The sequence below is a fragment of the Periplaneta americana genome, chromosome 12, assembly GCF_040183065.1.
Source record: "Periplaneta americana isolate PAMFEO1 chromosome 12, P.americana_PAMFEO1_priV1, whole genome shotgun sequence".
NCBI lineage: Eukaryota > Metazoa > Arthropoda > Insecta > Blattodea > Blattidae > Periplaneta > Periplaneta americana.
In genome coordinates, this window is record NC_091128.1 from 84,506,882 (window position 1) to 84,525,028 (window position 18,147).

General features: G+C 37.2%; 1 protein-coding gene across 1 annotated transcript in view; it reads left to right on the forward strand.

Moving 5' to 3' along the window:
• Positions 1 to 1,593: 1,593 nt before the first annotated feature.
• LOC138710641 (uncharacterized) overlaps positions 1,594 to 18,147 on the forward strand; it is a 560,146-nt gene continuing 543,592 nt past the window's right edge. Inside the window, exon 1 of the mRNA XM_069841677.1 lies at positions 1,594 to 1,857. Coding sequence (XP_069697778.1) covers positions 1,734 to 1,857 — 124 coding nt within the window. The 5' untranslated portion in view covers positions 1,594 to 1,733. The remainder of the gene's footprint in view (positions 1,858 to 18,147) is intronic.

The following is an 18,147-nucleotide window of genomic DNA, read 5'->3' on the forward strand; positions in this document are numbered from 1 at the left end:
GCATCTGACAGAAACTGACCTATACGAACTCTGCTGTATGTTTCACTGAGACACATTTTAATTAATCGAACTAGTTTCTTGGGAATACCAAATTCAATAAGAATATCATATAAAACTTCTCTCTTAACCGAGTCATATGCCTTTTTGAAATCTATGAATAACTGATGCACTGTACCAATTAATAATATTAGTATTAATAAATGAGACAGTTATAATTAATAGATAAGAGCTCTCTTCACGCGACGTCCTTCATTTTGCATACGAACCTGAAGGTACATCAGTAAGGTAAACAGCTAACGTCATCCTATATCCTGTGTTCTTTGAACCTGTCGCCGCCTCTATGAAATGTTTCGGTGTCTCAACTTCGTTCCCTAGTGATGAGGTAATCTGAGCACTGAAGTGGGACTAGTCAGAGTTGATCGCGGTGAAAACAGTTTGAAAATTTGGTTGAGAGAGCTTTTAGAGTTCCGTTGTAAGTTCTAGTTTCATTTGAACCATCTCACCCTAACAATTTCGATTGCTTATTAATGGAGGAAAATTCGTTCCGGAACTGGGAATCGAACTCAGGACCCTCAGCTTGGCGCGCTAAGTGCTCTAAAATCAACTGAGTTATGCCTGGCACGCTGACCTACGTGATGAGTGTATAAAGTCATGGAAAATACAATGTTTCTCTGTCCTGTTAGATTATTTTTTCCTACATTGACATTAATACACGGTGAACCGTAGATATTATCATTATTTCAGGGGGTTATTCTTTGAGATATTTCAAACAAACAAATTTTAATACAATTTTGTTTGTTTAAATGGTTTTATATGAAATATTTGATAGCGTGTTTTGGGAAAACCATTGATTTTATTCCCAATATGTTCAGTCAATTTAAGAGGGCAGTGTATTATGATAATTATAATTAATGATTGAAAGAATTTTAGTTTTGCCCTTTAAATGGATAGAAATTTGATCCGAACCAATGTAACATTGAAAAATTTCTTTGCAGAACGAGAAGTTACATTTGTTCGGATCAAATTTCTGCACATTTAAAGGACAAAATTGTGTCAGTCATTAATTGTATTATCGTAATACACTGCTGTCTTAAATTGACTGAGAATTTTGGGAATTAAATAAATGGCTTTCCCAAAACACACTATGAATTGTTTCATATAAAACAATTTTTATCTCGAAAATGGAGCAAAAACGAGCAAAATTGTATTAAACTATTTATTTGAAATATCTCAAGGAATAACTTCCTAAAATTAATGACATTTCTTACTGTTCACTCTGTATAATATTTACACAGATGCGATTCTGCGGAAGATGTATTGACATAAATCGAAATAATGAAAAAAACTGCATAAGAAAAAATAGTCCGTTCTTTTGTGTATTTCCTTTAAAATGAAGTGACTCAATAACAAAGGGACCGCTAAGTGCATCGTAATCTTATGTCAACATCGTGTAACACTGACTTCTATAAACCGGAAACTTGTACGGGCAAGAAGTAGAATGGTGTTATTGGATGCCACGAAGTCACGTGGCCTGACCGAGCGCTGCAATTGGCGCTCGTATCATCCTTTCTGCCGCGGTTGAAGTGACAGGCGGGCAGGGAGAAAGGCTTGTAATGTCTGTAGTCCGTAGCTGGCGTGTTGGGAATGAGGTGCAGTGCAATTGCGAGTGCGGGAAACGTTAGTGCATGCGAATCTGTGTGTAGTGCTGCAGTGTCACATGTCTGTGTGTCATCATGGAGGATATCGCCTTTTCGGAGTGGTCGGAGAGAATGGATATTGCAGGAACTAATCACTGGCTGCCAGCTTATGGATTCCAGCAGCCGACTCAGCTAAATCACCACGATCGAGACACGGACGGTACGTTCATTGTTAACAAGTTCCTCATTCCTTTGTTTTCTTTCCGCAATGAAAATGTTTATTTGCTAGTGTGTGTAGTGTGGCGTTGCACACGTGACATGCCGAGTTTTCCGACTCAATTAAATTTTAACTGAACTTTAGGACGTGTTCTTAGTTTTCGTCTAAAGTTGCCTACGAATTCCTAACCTACACAAACATAACGGTCGTATTTACATCATCGCTATATTCTATTGTACAAACTGTCATGTTTTATGTGGGACACTTAAAACACCTATATTTCGCCTTGTACCTTTGAGACAAAGCGTGGTTTTGAGCGAGAAGACTTATTTAGGCGTGACCTTGACTCATAAGGCATCAACCCAGTATGATTTTTACGACCGTGCCCCTGGCAGGACGACACTCCGTTATACATCAGGTTGGAAAGGAGAGCTGGAATGACAATCCATCGCAACATTCTTTACCATGTGCGTCATTCCAAGTATTTATGAGGACGGACGCAGACTACTTCTTTGGCTTTAATTAGATTCGCATAGAGACAGCAATACCATGTAATCGAAGTCCGCCGAGTACAATGTGTTGTTAAACAGCAAACAAAGCTTTGTAATTAGCTTGCTGTTAATGGAATGCAGTGTTGAATGACGAGAGCGCTCGAAGTTAGTGACAGCATCGATTGTCAATTTTATGAAGTTTTGGATGTTTGAGCATTCATGCAGCAACTTTTTTTGTGCTAAACTAGCGCACGGGAAGTTCTGGTGATTCTGGAACTGAAAGTAGTCGAATTTATAAGGAATTTTGGTATGTGGATATGAAGTTTTAATATTTAAGGCTAGGGTGACCAACTTTCCCGTATTTTTCGAGAGCTCCCGTATTTCAGCTAATATTCTTGGGTCCTCCCGGCTCCTTTATTGGTTTCCTAATCCTCTCGTGATATCCAATTTTTAATGCAATCTAATAATAATAATAGTAATAATAATAATAATAATATAATAATAATACCCGCCAAATATATGTAGATATGAAATGACATTAATATCGATAGTCTAGTAGGTACCTACTAATAAATACAATTCAGTTCCGGTGACCCTGTAATCTTCGAGTAATATCCAAGATTCAGTCGCTGTTTTTTCAGACCAATAGGAGATCCATGACGCGATATATATCACGCACGATGACAATATTTAAAAATACTAGTGCAATCGGAGACTATGCCCCCGACACTCCCGGTATTCCCCGTTTTCTTTCACTCCACTATAGGCGTACTGCACTCTCATGTATATTTTCCTCAATTTTTTTCCCTCCTTCTACCTACTTTATTTTATTAACTATTTTATATTTAATTGGGATACATGACTTACCCTTGAATATACCAGGATTTGATCCTGGAACCTTTCATTCAGTGAATTTTTATCATGGCCATTACGCTACGAATTCTTTATGAACAGACCCTTAAGAAGTATACATGCACACAATTAACATTAAATATTTCGAAAAATATTAAATATATGACTTTATTATCATATAATAGAACTGAATTTGTTACTTTGCTGTTAACCTTTACACAATTAATATGGCAAATAGATCACGCATTAATTAACTTATAGGCTTATTTTACGAGAAGCTATTATGATACATATCCGAATGATGGCATTACTACACTTATCCAGTACCAATTGCCTTACTGGTATATTAAATCGATTCACTATACTATTCCCTTTTCTAAGACATCCTGACTAGGACTCGCGTTACGGAATGCGCGCTGGTTCGAGTCCTCATGGGGGAAGAAATTTTCTCATGAAATTTCGGCCAGTGTATGGAACCGGTGTCCACCCAGCATCGTGATGCACTTGGGGAGCTACGATAGGTAGCGAAATCCAGTTGCGAATGCTAGCTTTAACGGCTGGGGGATCATCGTGCTAACCACACGATACCTCTATTCTGGGTGGATGATCGTACACCTCACTACTATAATGAAAACATCTTACAATCTTTATTTTGGTAAATTCTGCAAATTAGGAGACCAAGATAAGATTATTGGACTCCACATATCTATTGTAAGACTTGCTACACGAATCTTCTGAATTGGTTGAATCACAGGAGACCGTCGATGCCTTTTTCCATCCCCATGATTTGGCTGGAGCCTACAAATCACTCAGAAGACTTATTTTTGTATGGTTCCACCAATCCAACGTATGTCGAATAAGAAAAAGAAGCCTATTATATATATATATATATATATATATATATATATATATATCTCCCAATATACATTCTGCTACTCGTCGTGTGCCCACAGTGATGAACTACCTATTTCTACACCACTTGAATCATATTCCACAGACTCAGAAGTCGAACCTTATGAACCACAACCATCCACATCTACAGATTCTGATTATGCACTTGATGTTAAATCTTCTGAACATCACAAGGTTAGCCAGTGTGAATTAAATGATTTATTGAGAGATCTGGAACTTTCAACAGCCAAAGCAGAGCTGTTAGCCTCCAGATTACAACAATGAAACTGTCTTGGCGAAAATGTGTCATTTTTTTGTGACCGTGAGAAATACTTTGAGAAGTATTTTTCTATGGACGGCGATTTAGTGTTTTGCAATGATATTAGTGGTTTATTGGAGGCTCTGAACATTAATCACATCTCCGAGGCTGTTCATATGCGTCTATATTAAGTCTCAAAGCTGTATTGCTCCATAATGGCAATCTGTTGCCGTCAATTCCGATTGGTTATTCCGTGTAGGCCTGTATGAAGGAATCATTATGACAGCTTGAAACTCGTCCTGGATTCAGTTCATTATAAATGGGTTTAATGTTCTTAAAATAAGACAAATTTATTATATTCTATTAATAAAATTCATACATAAAAATCGAAATAATTTTGAATTGTATTCTCATAGTTATGAAACAAAAGGTATGAATTCTTTAAGATTGTTTGAACCAAAATGCAACACTGCTGCGGTATTTAATCATAGTAGTAATTTAGGTCCAAGAATATATAACAAATTTATAGGCCTACTTATTTAATATCCTAATCTGGTCAATTCTAATACTGTAGTTCTAGTATTAAATTAAAAAAGTTATGTATGGATTTTATAAAAATTGAAAAATTATAAATTTAAATTTATATATTCTTATTGCGGAGTAGACATAAGACAAATTGTATTATATTCTTGATTTCAATTCAGAAATCCGCCCCTGAACACGAGTTCTATTCTTTTAGGGGCGAGCTAAAGTTTTTCTGTTTATATTATATTTTATGTTAAAATTATTAGCAAAATAAATAAATAAAACTGGACTCCAACTAGACTATACTAAACACTGTTTCAGATGTGAATGGGGCAGTAGAGATAGAGCTTCTCATTTCGTAAAAAAAAAAAAAAAAAAAAAAAAAAAAAAAAAAAAAAAAAAAAAAAAAAAGGAATGGTCTTTACGTTAAAGTATGGAAACTGGAAAAATTAATGTTCGGTATGAAGCTCTGTTGGAATCTGAAAATATTTTAATTCCTCCACTTTATATCAAACTTGGTTTCATAAAAAACTTTGTTAAAAAGTTGGGCCGGAATTGACTTACCTACATTCAAATAGGCCTATCTAGCTACAAAATTTTCGAGCAATAGTTAGGCAAAGATTAAGGAAGGAGATTTTGTTGGCCCACAGATTTGTCAACATCACCAAGACGAGATCTTTGAACACCTTTTAAGTGACGTTGAGAAAGAAGCATGGATTTGTTTTAGAGAAGTCACAAACAATATCTTGGGGGGGGGGGGAAAGAGCTGAAAACTATGAGGACCTTGTTACAGATACGCTGTCATCTTATCAAAATGGGTGCAACATGTACCTTAAATTACACTTCTTATACTCCCACATGAATTTTTTCTCGAAAGTTGTGGAGATGTTAGCAAAGAACCTGGCGAACGTTTCCACCAAAAAATCTCGTTAATGGAAAAACTTTACCAAGGAAAGTGGAATGCAAGAATGCGTACTGACTACTGCTGGGCAATCATCAGGGATGCTCCTGAACTTGATTACAAGAGGGAAGCCAAGAGAAAACGTAGTTAGTCATAAATGTACAGGATGATTCACGAGGATTTACCGTCACTTACGGAGCTTATTTCCGAAAACATTCTGAGCAAAAAATGTAATATAAACATTTATCCTAATCTCAATATTTTCAGAATTACATAATTTGAAGTTGTCTGTAAAATACCACTATTCTTGAGTTTTAAGAGTAAAAGAATATTACAGATAAAGAATGAACTATTCAGGAGTATCATTTCTTTAATTAGCTAATATTCTGAACGATGAAAGAGTAATGGAACGGAGAAAAATTCTCTCCGGCGCCGGGATTTGAACCCGGGTTTTCAGCTCTACGTGCTGACGCTTTATCCACTAAGCCATACCGGATTCCACCCCGGCGCCGGAAGAATCGTCTCAGTTTTAAGTTCCAACTCTTGGGTTCCCTCTAGTGGCCGCCCTCTGCACTACGTCATAGATATGTATGAACCTAGGACCGAAGTCCACATATGTGCTGAGGTGCACTCGTAATGAGTGACTAGTTGGCCGGGATCCGACGTAATAAGCGCAGAATATCTGCATGGAAATATCATATGTACTTCGGTACATTATAATAATATATATAATATTCTGAAGCTAAAAATTTATTGTGAATTCCTTAATTACTTCGTACAGAATTTTTTTTCGATTTTTAACTACAAAGTTACATTATCTTACGCATTTATCACAACAATTGTTACAAATCACATCATTCTTGTAAATTCTTTAAGACTGTACATTAGGATGCATAATTAAATTGTAAAGAATCAAGTTCCTAAAGTCGTATGATTTATAACAATTTTTCTGATAAATGCGTAAGAATGGTGTAGGCCTAATTTTTAGTTAAAAATTAAAAAACAAAATCTGTACAAAGTAATTAACAGCACATTTTTTAGCTTCAGAACACTAGCTAATTAAATAAATGATACTTCTGACTAGTTCATTCTCTATTTGTATAAGAATGACATGAAGCAGATTTTCATAGCAAATATGACTATTGTAATTATCCTTAATTTGTCCTTAAATCATACACAACCAGGTATTTTTGTTGTCATATTCGTGTTCAGCATAGTAGGCCTACATTCCTTAATATAAAATAGATTTCATTCATGTCGCAAAAGAAAAGTTAAAGTTTGTTGTCCAGTGTTATTTAACGATATTGTATCAGTTTCATGGTTTTGTAGCGTCGATGAAATTTGTGATAGCGAGAAGAATCCGAAGAGACGTCATAGGAGTTACCTGATATTCGCCTTATAGTTCGGGGAGAACCCCAGGAAAATATCCAACCAAGTAATCAAACGAAGCGGGATTCGAACTCACGACCGATCTCTGTCTCGGAACTTGAGTCCCGGCTGCTAGACCTTGACAAAATATTTTTAAATCAGTTCATTACGCTTGAAAAGAAATAGTGGCCAGCAAGAGGAGATTTCTGGTTCGAGCTACTTGAGACAGGAAAATTAATATCTCGTTCAGGAGGAGGGTCTGCTGACTCACTTCGTGGGAATTTAACGGACTGCTGCGTATCGCGTGGAACAGATCGAGATCATCCGTTTACATCAGTCGAACAGTCTCTTATAGCATTTATATTCACGTTTATCTTACCGGTCACCTGGTATTACGCATAGGGTTTTGTTATTCGTGCAGCCAAAATTCATGGAACGAAGTTTACTTGTATAGTCACTACCGGTAAGTTACTTGAATTATTCGGAGTTCAGATCAGTTTTGCTTGTGTTTTATTTGCTTGTGCCATAAAACAGCTAGGAAGAATTTTATCGTTCTGGTTATCACCACCATAGTCACATATGATGATAATAATGACATTAATAAAAATAGCGGCCACGTGCTTATCTTAGGCGGTAGCGCGTTTGCATACTCATCCGAGACTACTTTCGGGCATGGGTTCAAATCCTGTTTGGACTGATTGCTTGTTTGTGTTTTTTCCGAGATTTCTTCCAACTATAAGGCTAATGTCAGGTTATCTCATGGCGAATCCTTGGCCTCATCTCACCAAATACCATCTCGCTATTACAAATATAATTAATTCTGAATAATCTCTGAACTTGGTACAGTGTGGTAGAGCATCGTTAAATAACTCATTAAAATGCCAATAGTAATAATTGCTGCTGCTGATGCTACTAAGTTATCTTCTGTCTCTTTATTTCGTGGTAATTAGGATCAAATCCAGCATTCGCCTTTATTTAATTAAATATAGGTATTTATATTCAGTCAGAAAAACCACAGAAAAAAAATCATGACGAGATTGGTCGGCACAGGAAATCGAAACCGTTTACCTCCCGTAGGCGAATTCAGTGCGTTACCATTTAGTCATTTCGCTCGGTTATCAGATTTATTGTTAATTATAGAATTTGGAGATTTTACTGCGTGTGGAGAAGGGGAGAGAAATTTAGAATTTCTATTGTAGAAATGATTGCGACTTGTTATGCCTCTCAAGGAACACGAAAGGTAACATTGTTCATGAAAGGCTCGCAGGTTGTAGTACCTTCATTGACCTTGAATAAAAACACTGCATCAAGATCTCGACTTCTGGACTATAAATTGTGACACTTGAAATAATCACAATTTTTCTCGTAACTATTCTTGGAATCACTGGGTAGAAATATATGCTTTGGGTAGTTTCTAGTTCGGAGTCAGTTGTAACAATTCCAGGCTGCAGTTGCATAAGTAGTATTCGAGTTTTGATCTCACTCTGAAATGAAGTAGGCTATTTTTTTTAGTAGGTTATTTTACGACGCTTTATCGACAGCAAGTAGGCTATTAAAAGTGTATCAGGCGTCGAGGAAGAATCAGGTGTTGACCGTATTGTACCCAACATTTTAACTGCATGATTAGGTATGAAATCTACATAGGTTTGAAAGTGAAATTTACTATCACAGAATACTTTGATCTTTGATGCAATCTGTTTTGTTAATTTGATTGCATTTCTTCAGACAATAATAATAATAATAATAATAATAATAATAATAATAATAATAATAATAATGGAGACAATTGTGTTCCCAAGGAATTCTGCCAGCAAGATAAGAAGACATTTGCTCACTAAAAATTCCGAGATATCGTTCCTCACTAGGACTAGAATAATTTTTTTTTTTCTACATCAGTACCTTATTCTTTCAGGGTAGGGATGACAAGCTGGACAGATAAATGCAAGCATAATGTTATAAACAAATCCAGTTTTCCTTGCTTTTTGCTGCGAAGTGAAATCTGCAAGATAGACTGGAACTCGTGAACACAGCACGTGCGTTGCATTCCGAGATATCCGCTACTTGCATTGCCTTGATATTTCCTTACTAGAGAATAATTTGTAGTTCCGGGATATTAAGGAGAAGAAGAGGATAAGAAATGGGGACGTCAAAATTATGCACATAGTTTCTCATTTGTAATAGGCTCGCCCGCCGATCTCCCTTCAGCTGTAAGTTTGTGTTCCCATATGATGACTAATTCTGTGGGTGTTATACAGAGTGTAAGGGGTATAAGTGCCGTCCTTTTCACAGTCGTCGGGGACGGTCTGCAGGATCAAAAAATGTCCATGCAACATAGGATCAAAAGTTGACAGTTTTCCCAGAAAAAAAAAACATTTCTTTTCTTATTTTATTTGCGTTATACTGCTTATATCGTTAGTAAAATTACGAAAACAATTACATCAGTAGGTATATCTATCAAAGAGTTAATATTAGTTTAAATAAATGTTTGTGTGTTCTATTACGTTTTCGTGAAATTAAATAAAATGCATGCTTAAATTTGTTAATATTCTGGCGTGAGAGACGTCACAACGTGTTCAGCAGGCAGTAGGTACTCTGCAGTCTGCACAGACGTAAGTACGAGTCAGCCGAGTTCAAGCTCCCTGTACATAGGTATACTGCAGAGCGGATGACAGTTCAGTACAGGGTATTCAATAAACAACTTACAATGTCATTCACAATTTAGGAATATCATATGTTATTAATTTATGGAGAACGTCGTCGTAATTTAGGTGAGACAAGAAGGATGTACCGTCAACGTTTTCCTCAAAGAAGTTACCTAATCGGCGAACTTTTGTAGCAGTTTCTCAACGATTTTTAGAAACTAGGAGTTTCATACCCCGTTTCGAAAATCACACAAACAGAAATTTGTTTAAAAATGATATTGCTTTACGGAAGCGGGAGAGATTAAAATTTCACATTAGAAAAAACGTTTGTGTGATTTTGTGCAGATAACTATTATTGTTTATTTTTTAGACGTACGATAAAAAAGGAGCAATATTGTTACGTAAAATATACCATGATGTTCTATTAATGAGATTGAAAGTTTGTATTTGCTGCTCGTTTTATATAAACAACAGTATTATCATTGTCCGCTCCTGCATTAGAACAGAGCATCTGTACCGGTTTGTCTGTACCCGCTTGAGCTGTACTGTGTACTTATAAACTCCTTCCTCCCTATCCAGCAACGTTGCAAAACGTCTAATATTGTAAACTTTAATAATTAGTTAAATATTGCAATTAGAAAAAAATTGTAAGTTAAGGACATTTTTTTCTTAAATGATTATTATTATTATTATTATTATTATTATTATTATTATTATTATTATTATTATTATTATTATTATTATTATTACACGGAATAAAGGCATGAATAATCATCACTTAAAATAGAATGCCAGCCAGACCTGAATGTTAGCAGAAGGTAGCCCAGTCCGTTTTTGTCTTCGGTATGTTTCGTTACAATTTGGGCTACCTTGTTTTATGTATATGTCTGTAACGTTAAGTGTATATAGAAGTTACAAATAATGAGGGCCACGAAAGTGACCACATGCTTTTCATTAACTCTTTACTATTATCTGTGCATTTCGAACTGGCGGCTCAAGGTCAAGCGATAGACTGCATTTACCACGTGTGCTTCATAGTTTTCAGTTCAGTGACTCGTGCGTAGTTTATACTTTTGTACGTTTATACGTGACCTTGATCCGCTGCCAGTTCGAAATGCCCAGATAATAGTTTCCCGGCAGTGCAGTTCCTTCATCATGTTGCGGATGATTTTGCCCCCTCCCCCTCCACATAGAAATCGCATGGTGTTAAATCTGGACTTCGTGGGGTCCACAAATTTTTACTGATAATTCTCCTTCCGAAAATTCGACGCAATTCTCTTATGTATTCTTCGTCAGTATGAGCAATGGCGGAGTCTTGTTGGAAATGTACTGAGGAACTTTCTCCATAAGTCAGTTCATCTATAAAACCCGGATACAATAAATGAGCTGAAAGACTATATAAGAGCTGAAATCGAGCCAATCAGTGAAGCAGAACTTCTTAAAGTAATTGACAATTAACAATTTCATAAGAAGGTATCAACAGTGCGTATCATTTGGTGGGGGACATTTTCAACACCTACTTTGAGCTGGATAAGTACAAATTCCTATACTAAATGTTTGTGCCGGCAGATAAGCCCCTAGCGGCGAGCGACGGGAAAATGAAAACCTCGCGGCTAAACAAAACAGTGTCACTGTCTAACCTATTTTAAAACAATTTTGTTGAGGATCAAATCTGTATAGTATGTGCAGGTACATTCATCTAGTTGGCTGTGGTCCAGATTTCTCACTTTCTGATTGTATTGTTAGCTGCATGTCGATTTTTAACTTTTCTTACGTCCTATATTGATGAGATGGCTGATGAATTCAGGAAGAACAATTCCGTAAATTCCCACTTACATTTATTTATACCAACAAATCACTTTCATGAAACCTAATTCAGTTCATGTCTGCTGAAATTTGGGGCACCAAAGCTATGAACTATGGTCTCTTCTTGAACTATTTATTTTGGTTATTGATATAATATGAAATATATTTTTTGTTTCCTCGTACGGAGGAGGGACCCGAAAGCTTGCACTGCAGCCTGAGGCTTATTGTGCTTAGATACCCCTCTTGTTCTGTGAATGACTGGGTAGCTGAATGGAAGCGCTCTTGTACAAGTACAGGTACAGCACGCCGCACCGTGAATTTAACCCAGGCTATTGTATGGATGATATGTGAATTAATGACGGCGAAATGAGTCCGAGGTCTAACGCCGAAAGTTACCCAGCAATTCTGCTTCAGTTGGTTGAGGAAAAGCCCGGAAAAACCTCAACCAAGTGACTTGTCTCATCAAGGATTTGAACCCGGGTCCGCTCGTTTCACGGTCAGACGTGCTAACACAGCGGTGTGAAATGTACTTAATTGTTTTCTGAGGTGACGTCTTACAAACTCGTTCAACGCACATTCACACATAATACGAGTAGATATTATAATCAAGATAGTAATTGAACGGTAAAATATTTTCGTTCGAAGATTTTGTTGTAGGATATAAAGCGAACTATGAAGTAAAGAGTTCCAGTATAAGTTTTGAAACAACAAGATTACCTATTGTGCAGACTTACGCAAAATATCGTAACAGACATTAAGACTTTTTTATCGAGTTTATGATTCTCCACAAGGATGATTTTGTAAAATGGCCATTAATGGAGTTTATGATTCTCCACAAGGATGATTTTGTAAAATGGCCATTAATGGAAACAATAGAACTTTCGCTAAGGTTAGGGTTATATTTTTTTGTCACATATGGAACATAATACAAAGATTGTTTAGGTGCCAAAACAGACAATTACAAATAAAGTTATGTGAAATAATAATACTGAAACAATATTTCAACGAGAACGTCCCTAAATTGTTACGCAAATAGACCTTGAGGATCGGCGTTACGACATACAAAAGTTCCGAAATGTTTTCGTCTACTGTCAGGTCGTTAAACTCCAATAAATAATTGGCATTATGTGGAGGCGGTATGAAAACTGCTGATTTGTAACTGCGTCGCATACTCCAGGGCCGTCAGAAGAGTTTATGGTGGTAGTATGGAGATTTGAAACTAAAAGAAGAATGTTCCTTAAATCAGTGATTCTCAACCGGGGTTCCGCTGACTTCGAGGGGGAACCGAAGAGCAATTAATGGGGAACCACAAAAAAATAATAGTAATAACAACAATATAATAATCCGAGGCGCGACAGCCCATGAAGGACCATGACCGACCAGCCGGCTGCTGGCCAAACGTCCACATGCCGAAGCAGACGTGAACGATCATCCAATTAGAATGGCGGTATCGTATGATTAGCACGAAAGTCCCCCCCCCCCCATCTGTTATAGCTGGCTTTCGTAACCGGATTTCGCTACCTATCGTAGCTCCCCAAGTGCATCACGATGCTGGGTGGGCACCGGTCCCATGAGAAAATTTATTCCTCCATGAGGACTCGAACCAGCGCGCATTCTGTAACGCGAGTCCTAGGCAGGATGCCTTAGACCACGACGCCACGGCTCGGGACAGTAACAACAATGATACTACTACTACTACTACTACTACTACTACTACTACTACTACTACTACTACTACTGCTGCTGCTGCTGCTGCTGATAATGATAATGATAATTAATAGTCTAATAATAATAATAATAATAATAATAATAATAATAATAATAATAATACTTTTTTAAAGTTCTATGAACATTTAAATATTAGACTACTTTTCGTTAAATTAAAATAAAATTAAATTGTTTTCTTTTTAATCGCTACAAACGTTCACGTTATTATGCTCTAATTCTAGTCTACACCTTTGGCTAGGGAGCAGCACCGAAGTAATGTGATAAAAAGGGGTCCTCATCATCAAAAATGTTGAGAAACAGCCTTAAATTATTGTAGCACGTTTTATATGGTTAGTGCTGTAGGCCTATTAATTTGGTTTTCGATTCCCAAAGTTGAGCTATTACTATTTTAATACGTGTCCCAAAATTATTGCTCCGATTTTAGTACCATGGTTTATTTCGGTAAGTAGGCCTATTGTTAGAAAATGGTGCTGTCGAAACCTCAGAGAGCGTTTTTGTCATGAATTTCGCAGCTCATCGTTGTGACTGCAGGAAGAGGAAGACGAGTTCATTTTTTAGCAAGATGGTGCACCACCTCACTTTCACCATCATGTGCGTGAGTACGTGAATGAGCATCTCCCAACGTTGGCTTGGCCGTTGCACTGCCGAAGACCAAAATTTCATGTAGTGACCTCCGTACTCACCTGACATAACGCCCCTATGATTTTTTTCCTGCGGGGGTACGTTTACATTCCTTCTCTGGTCAATAACCTGCAGGAGCTACGACGTCGCTTTAGATCAGTGGTCGTCAGCGCTCGCTGAAATGGGTAAAGGGTAGGCGAAGCTGTCCCGTGTGCCCCGTCGTGCAACAGGAAGAGGTAGAGAGCATACCCGCTAGCAGCTACGAGTGCACCATGGTGCAGTGTGTTCCCCGCGGGTAACGGACGCTAGCCCCAGTGTCCTCTGTGCTGATGACCGCTTCTTTAGATGGTGACACGCTGTGCAGTGTGTGGGAGGAATTGCAATACCGTCTAGATGTGTGCCGTGTGCCCAGAGGTTCACATATCGACACTAGATATGGCTGTGGTGACCAATCCGTGCTCTTTGTGCAAGAGCACTCTTCACGAACTGATCTACTATTTTTCAACGTGTGATTAGATTTAGATGAGAAATAGTTGTTTCAAAATTGGGTAAGAATCTTCAATGTGGAATCGCGTTGAATTATCCCTCTGAATTTGTAAATATTTACATCATTATATTATTACGGACGGATCCCAACTGTCAAACCAAAATGGAGCAGGTGCTGGTGTTACATATCCACTTTTCTCCTTTTATAAATTCTTAGGTTGTGGAGATACACATTTAGAGGAAGTTGAAGTCCTCTGTCCGACACTTCAGAATCTGTTGTACTGGATCTCTTATTTTCAACAAGCTGTTATATTCAGTGATTCTAAAGCAATTTTGACTACTGTAACAACCAATATGCTACCTAAAAGTAAATCAATAACAGATTGTTAGATAATTATAATTATTCCATCCTATGTAGCTTAACAAAAGGATAGTTTTTCAGTGAGTAGGTCCTACTGGCATACTGGATTATCTGGTGATGAAGCTGCTGACCGTCTTGCTCATTCATTCATTCATTCATTCATTGTTTTGGCCAAGGGCAGGTCTTTTACTGGAAATCCAGTTTTCTCCAGTCTTTCCTATTTTCTGTCTCTCCATATCATCCATATATCTTAATGTCATATATCATATATCTTCTTCTGTCTCGAACTCTTTTCCCGTTCACCATTCCTTCCACTGCATCCTTTAGTAGACAGTTTCTTTTTATCTTTCACTCTTCCTGATCAGTTTCAGCATCATTCTTTCTTCACCCACTCTTTCCAACACAGCTTCATTCCTTATTCTGCCTGTCTACTTCACACGTTCCAGTCTTCTCCATATCCACATTCCAGATGCTTCTTCTATTCATTTCTCTCCATTTCGTCGTAATGTCCATGCAATGCTACACTTCACACAAAGCACTTCACTAATCTTTTCCTTAGTTCTTTTTTTCAGAGGTCCGCAGAAGATACTCCTTTTTCTATTAAAAGCTTCCTTTGCTCCTTTGTCATTGCTGTTCTCCTTTTGACTTCTTGGCAGCAGCTCATGTTACTGCTTATACAGTGACATCAGAAACTTTTTCCTGACATTTTTATTGTACCTTGTTTGCTTAATAGTAAGTTTTAGTTGCCATGGTAATATTTTACACTGCATAGGTACAATCAGGACATAGTTAAAAGTGCAAGGAAACCGTTTTTGATGTCATTTTAGTACAGCTGAAGCTGTCCACTTGCTCTACTGTCTCATTTAGAATTCGACACTTTGCCGTCTTTGTTTTTTTCCCTATGACCATGGTCTTGGTCTTATTTTCATTTATCTTCATCCCATACTGCTCACAGCTGCCATTAACTCCCATAGCATATCCCTTAGTATCATCTCTTCTGCTAACATCTCCATATCATCAGCAAATCTTATGCACTTTATTCCTCTTTTTCTAAGAAAGAAACTAAAGTCTTACAAATCCCATGTCGACTTTATCATTTCGAACAGTTAAGATTCATTCATTCATACACAGTGTTCTGCCCAAGCACAGGTCTTTCACTGCAAACCCAGCTTATCAGCTCAAACTATCAAGATAGAATATCATACCATTTCCACGAAATTTCAAGTAATAAAAGATGAAATGTCTTAATGTAGCTACAATAAAATGTAATTCCTGAGTATCAGAGGAAAAGTGCAGTTGCATCCTTTTGATTACTCACAGGTAATGACTGTCAAAACACTTGAACAAAATTGGAATTATTTCTTCAGGAAGAAATGGATCAGAATCATCTTCAGCGATGTCCAGCTCTTTCATCTAAATCCCACTGTCCGTGAGAAGTATTGGGGAACGAGAGTTAATGGCTTTGTTGCCAAGAGCTCCGTATTAATTAACAACATCCATTCTTTGCTGCAATCATGTTTAGTCTTTTTTTGATACAGGGGAAGGGGTTATTTTGCAGTACGGAGTGCACCTGGAACAAAATGTCTATGAAAAATGTTAGCCACTCTAATTAGAAGATATTTGAATAACACAGTGACATAACAAAAACATTGTTTTTCCGTAAAAAGTGATAGCTTAGTAGACTTCTTACCAAAAAGACTTGGGTTTGATCTCTGGTAGTTTCTACGAGGTTTATAGAGACAAAGTATTAACGGAGTAATGTCTGTCTGGTGTATCAGTTTCCTATACATGACTTATTCAACCATGGCTCCATTTTTAACGGATTTCTTACAGCACCACAATGTCTCTTCGTTATACTTCTTGTAAGGATGTAAAAATGAGCTCTCTTTTTAAACAAAATATGACAAACTCTGCTTCTATTTTATTCAGGGATCTCCGTATGAAATAACGTAACTGAAAATTTGTATTTTCCCATAATCCTTGTAGCAGAAAGCATATGTTGTAAAGCATTAACCTCGCTTTCTGTGCGTGATTCGCTATTGGTTCAGTGCATAAGACGAGGTCAGTTGTGTGAATTACATGGATGTCGCCGAAAAAAAAACTGTTTGAATGCCACGATTTTTCATCTTTTTTTTTTCTCTGAATGTTACTTTCTCATGATTGGCATACAGGGTGTTAAAAAAGTATCCAATTTTTAGGAGGTGATAGTATGCATCAAAACAAGAAAATAATGTCTAATAAACATGGGTCCTACAACACATACTTTCTGAGATCTGAACACTTGTTCATAGGAGGTGCTCAATGTCACGTCCATTCATGGTAATGCATTCCTTTGCCCTACAATCAGTACATTACCAGATAATCATACAGTAGTTGACATCCCTAGCATGGAATAATGATACGTACAAGGAATACTGAAAACAAAAGTCTGGTTGCGGATATGAGCGGGGTTCAGTAGAGATGATGTGAATTTTCGTAATCAGCATGTGTGGACTGATGAAAATCTTCATGCAGTTTAAGAAACAAGGCATCAGCACCGATTCTCAATCAACTTATGGGCAGGCATTCTTGGCGATAGATTAATAGGGCCATACGTGCTACCACAGAGATTAACTGGGGATCGTTATCAGGACTTTCTTATTAACGTATTAAAACAAATTTCAAAGAGTGCGTGATTCCTTACGCCGAAGGGCAGAGGAATGCATTACTATGAATGGACATGACATTGAGCACCTCGTATGAACAAGTGTTAAGATCTCAGAAAGTATGTGTTGTAGGACCCATGTTTATTAGACATTATTTTCTTGTTTTGATGCATACTAGTACCTCCTAGCACCGGCGTGGCTCAGTCGGTTAAGGCGCTTGCCTGCCGGTCTGAAGTTCCGCTCGGGCGCGGGTTGGATTCCCGCTTGGGCTGATTACCTGGTTGGATTTTTTCCGAGGTTTTCCCCAACCCTAAGGTGAATGACAGGTAATCTATGGCGAATCCTCGGCTCATCTCGCCAAATACCATCTCGCTATCACCAATATCATCGACGCTAAATAACCTAGTAGTTGATTCAGCGTTGTTAAATAACAAACTTAAAAAAAAAAGCACCTCCTAAAGTATTACTTAATACTATTTAACACGGTATAAGGAGAAAATGCAGTAATACTGCTAAAAAGTTAATTTCGATATTTTGCGTAAATACAAGATTTCAACACACAATATCGGAGAGTTTGTTTTGGGAATACATTCTGTGTACTATTGGTTGAATTTTGGTCATACTATTCGTTATCTACGGGGGAATTTATCCGAAAATATTATATATGAAATTAATAATTTTAGCACAAAATTAATGGATCTTTATTTTAAATCAAAA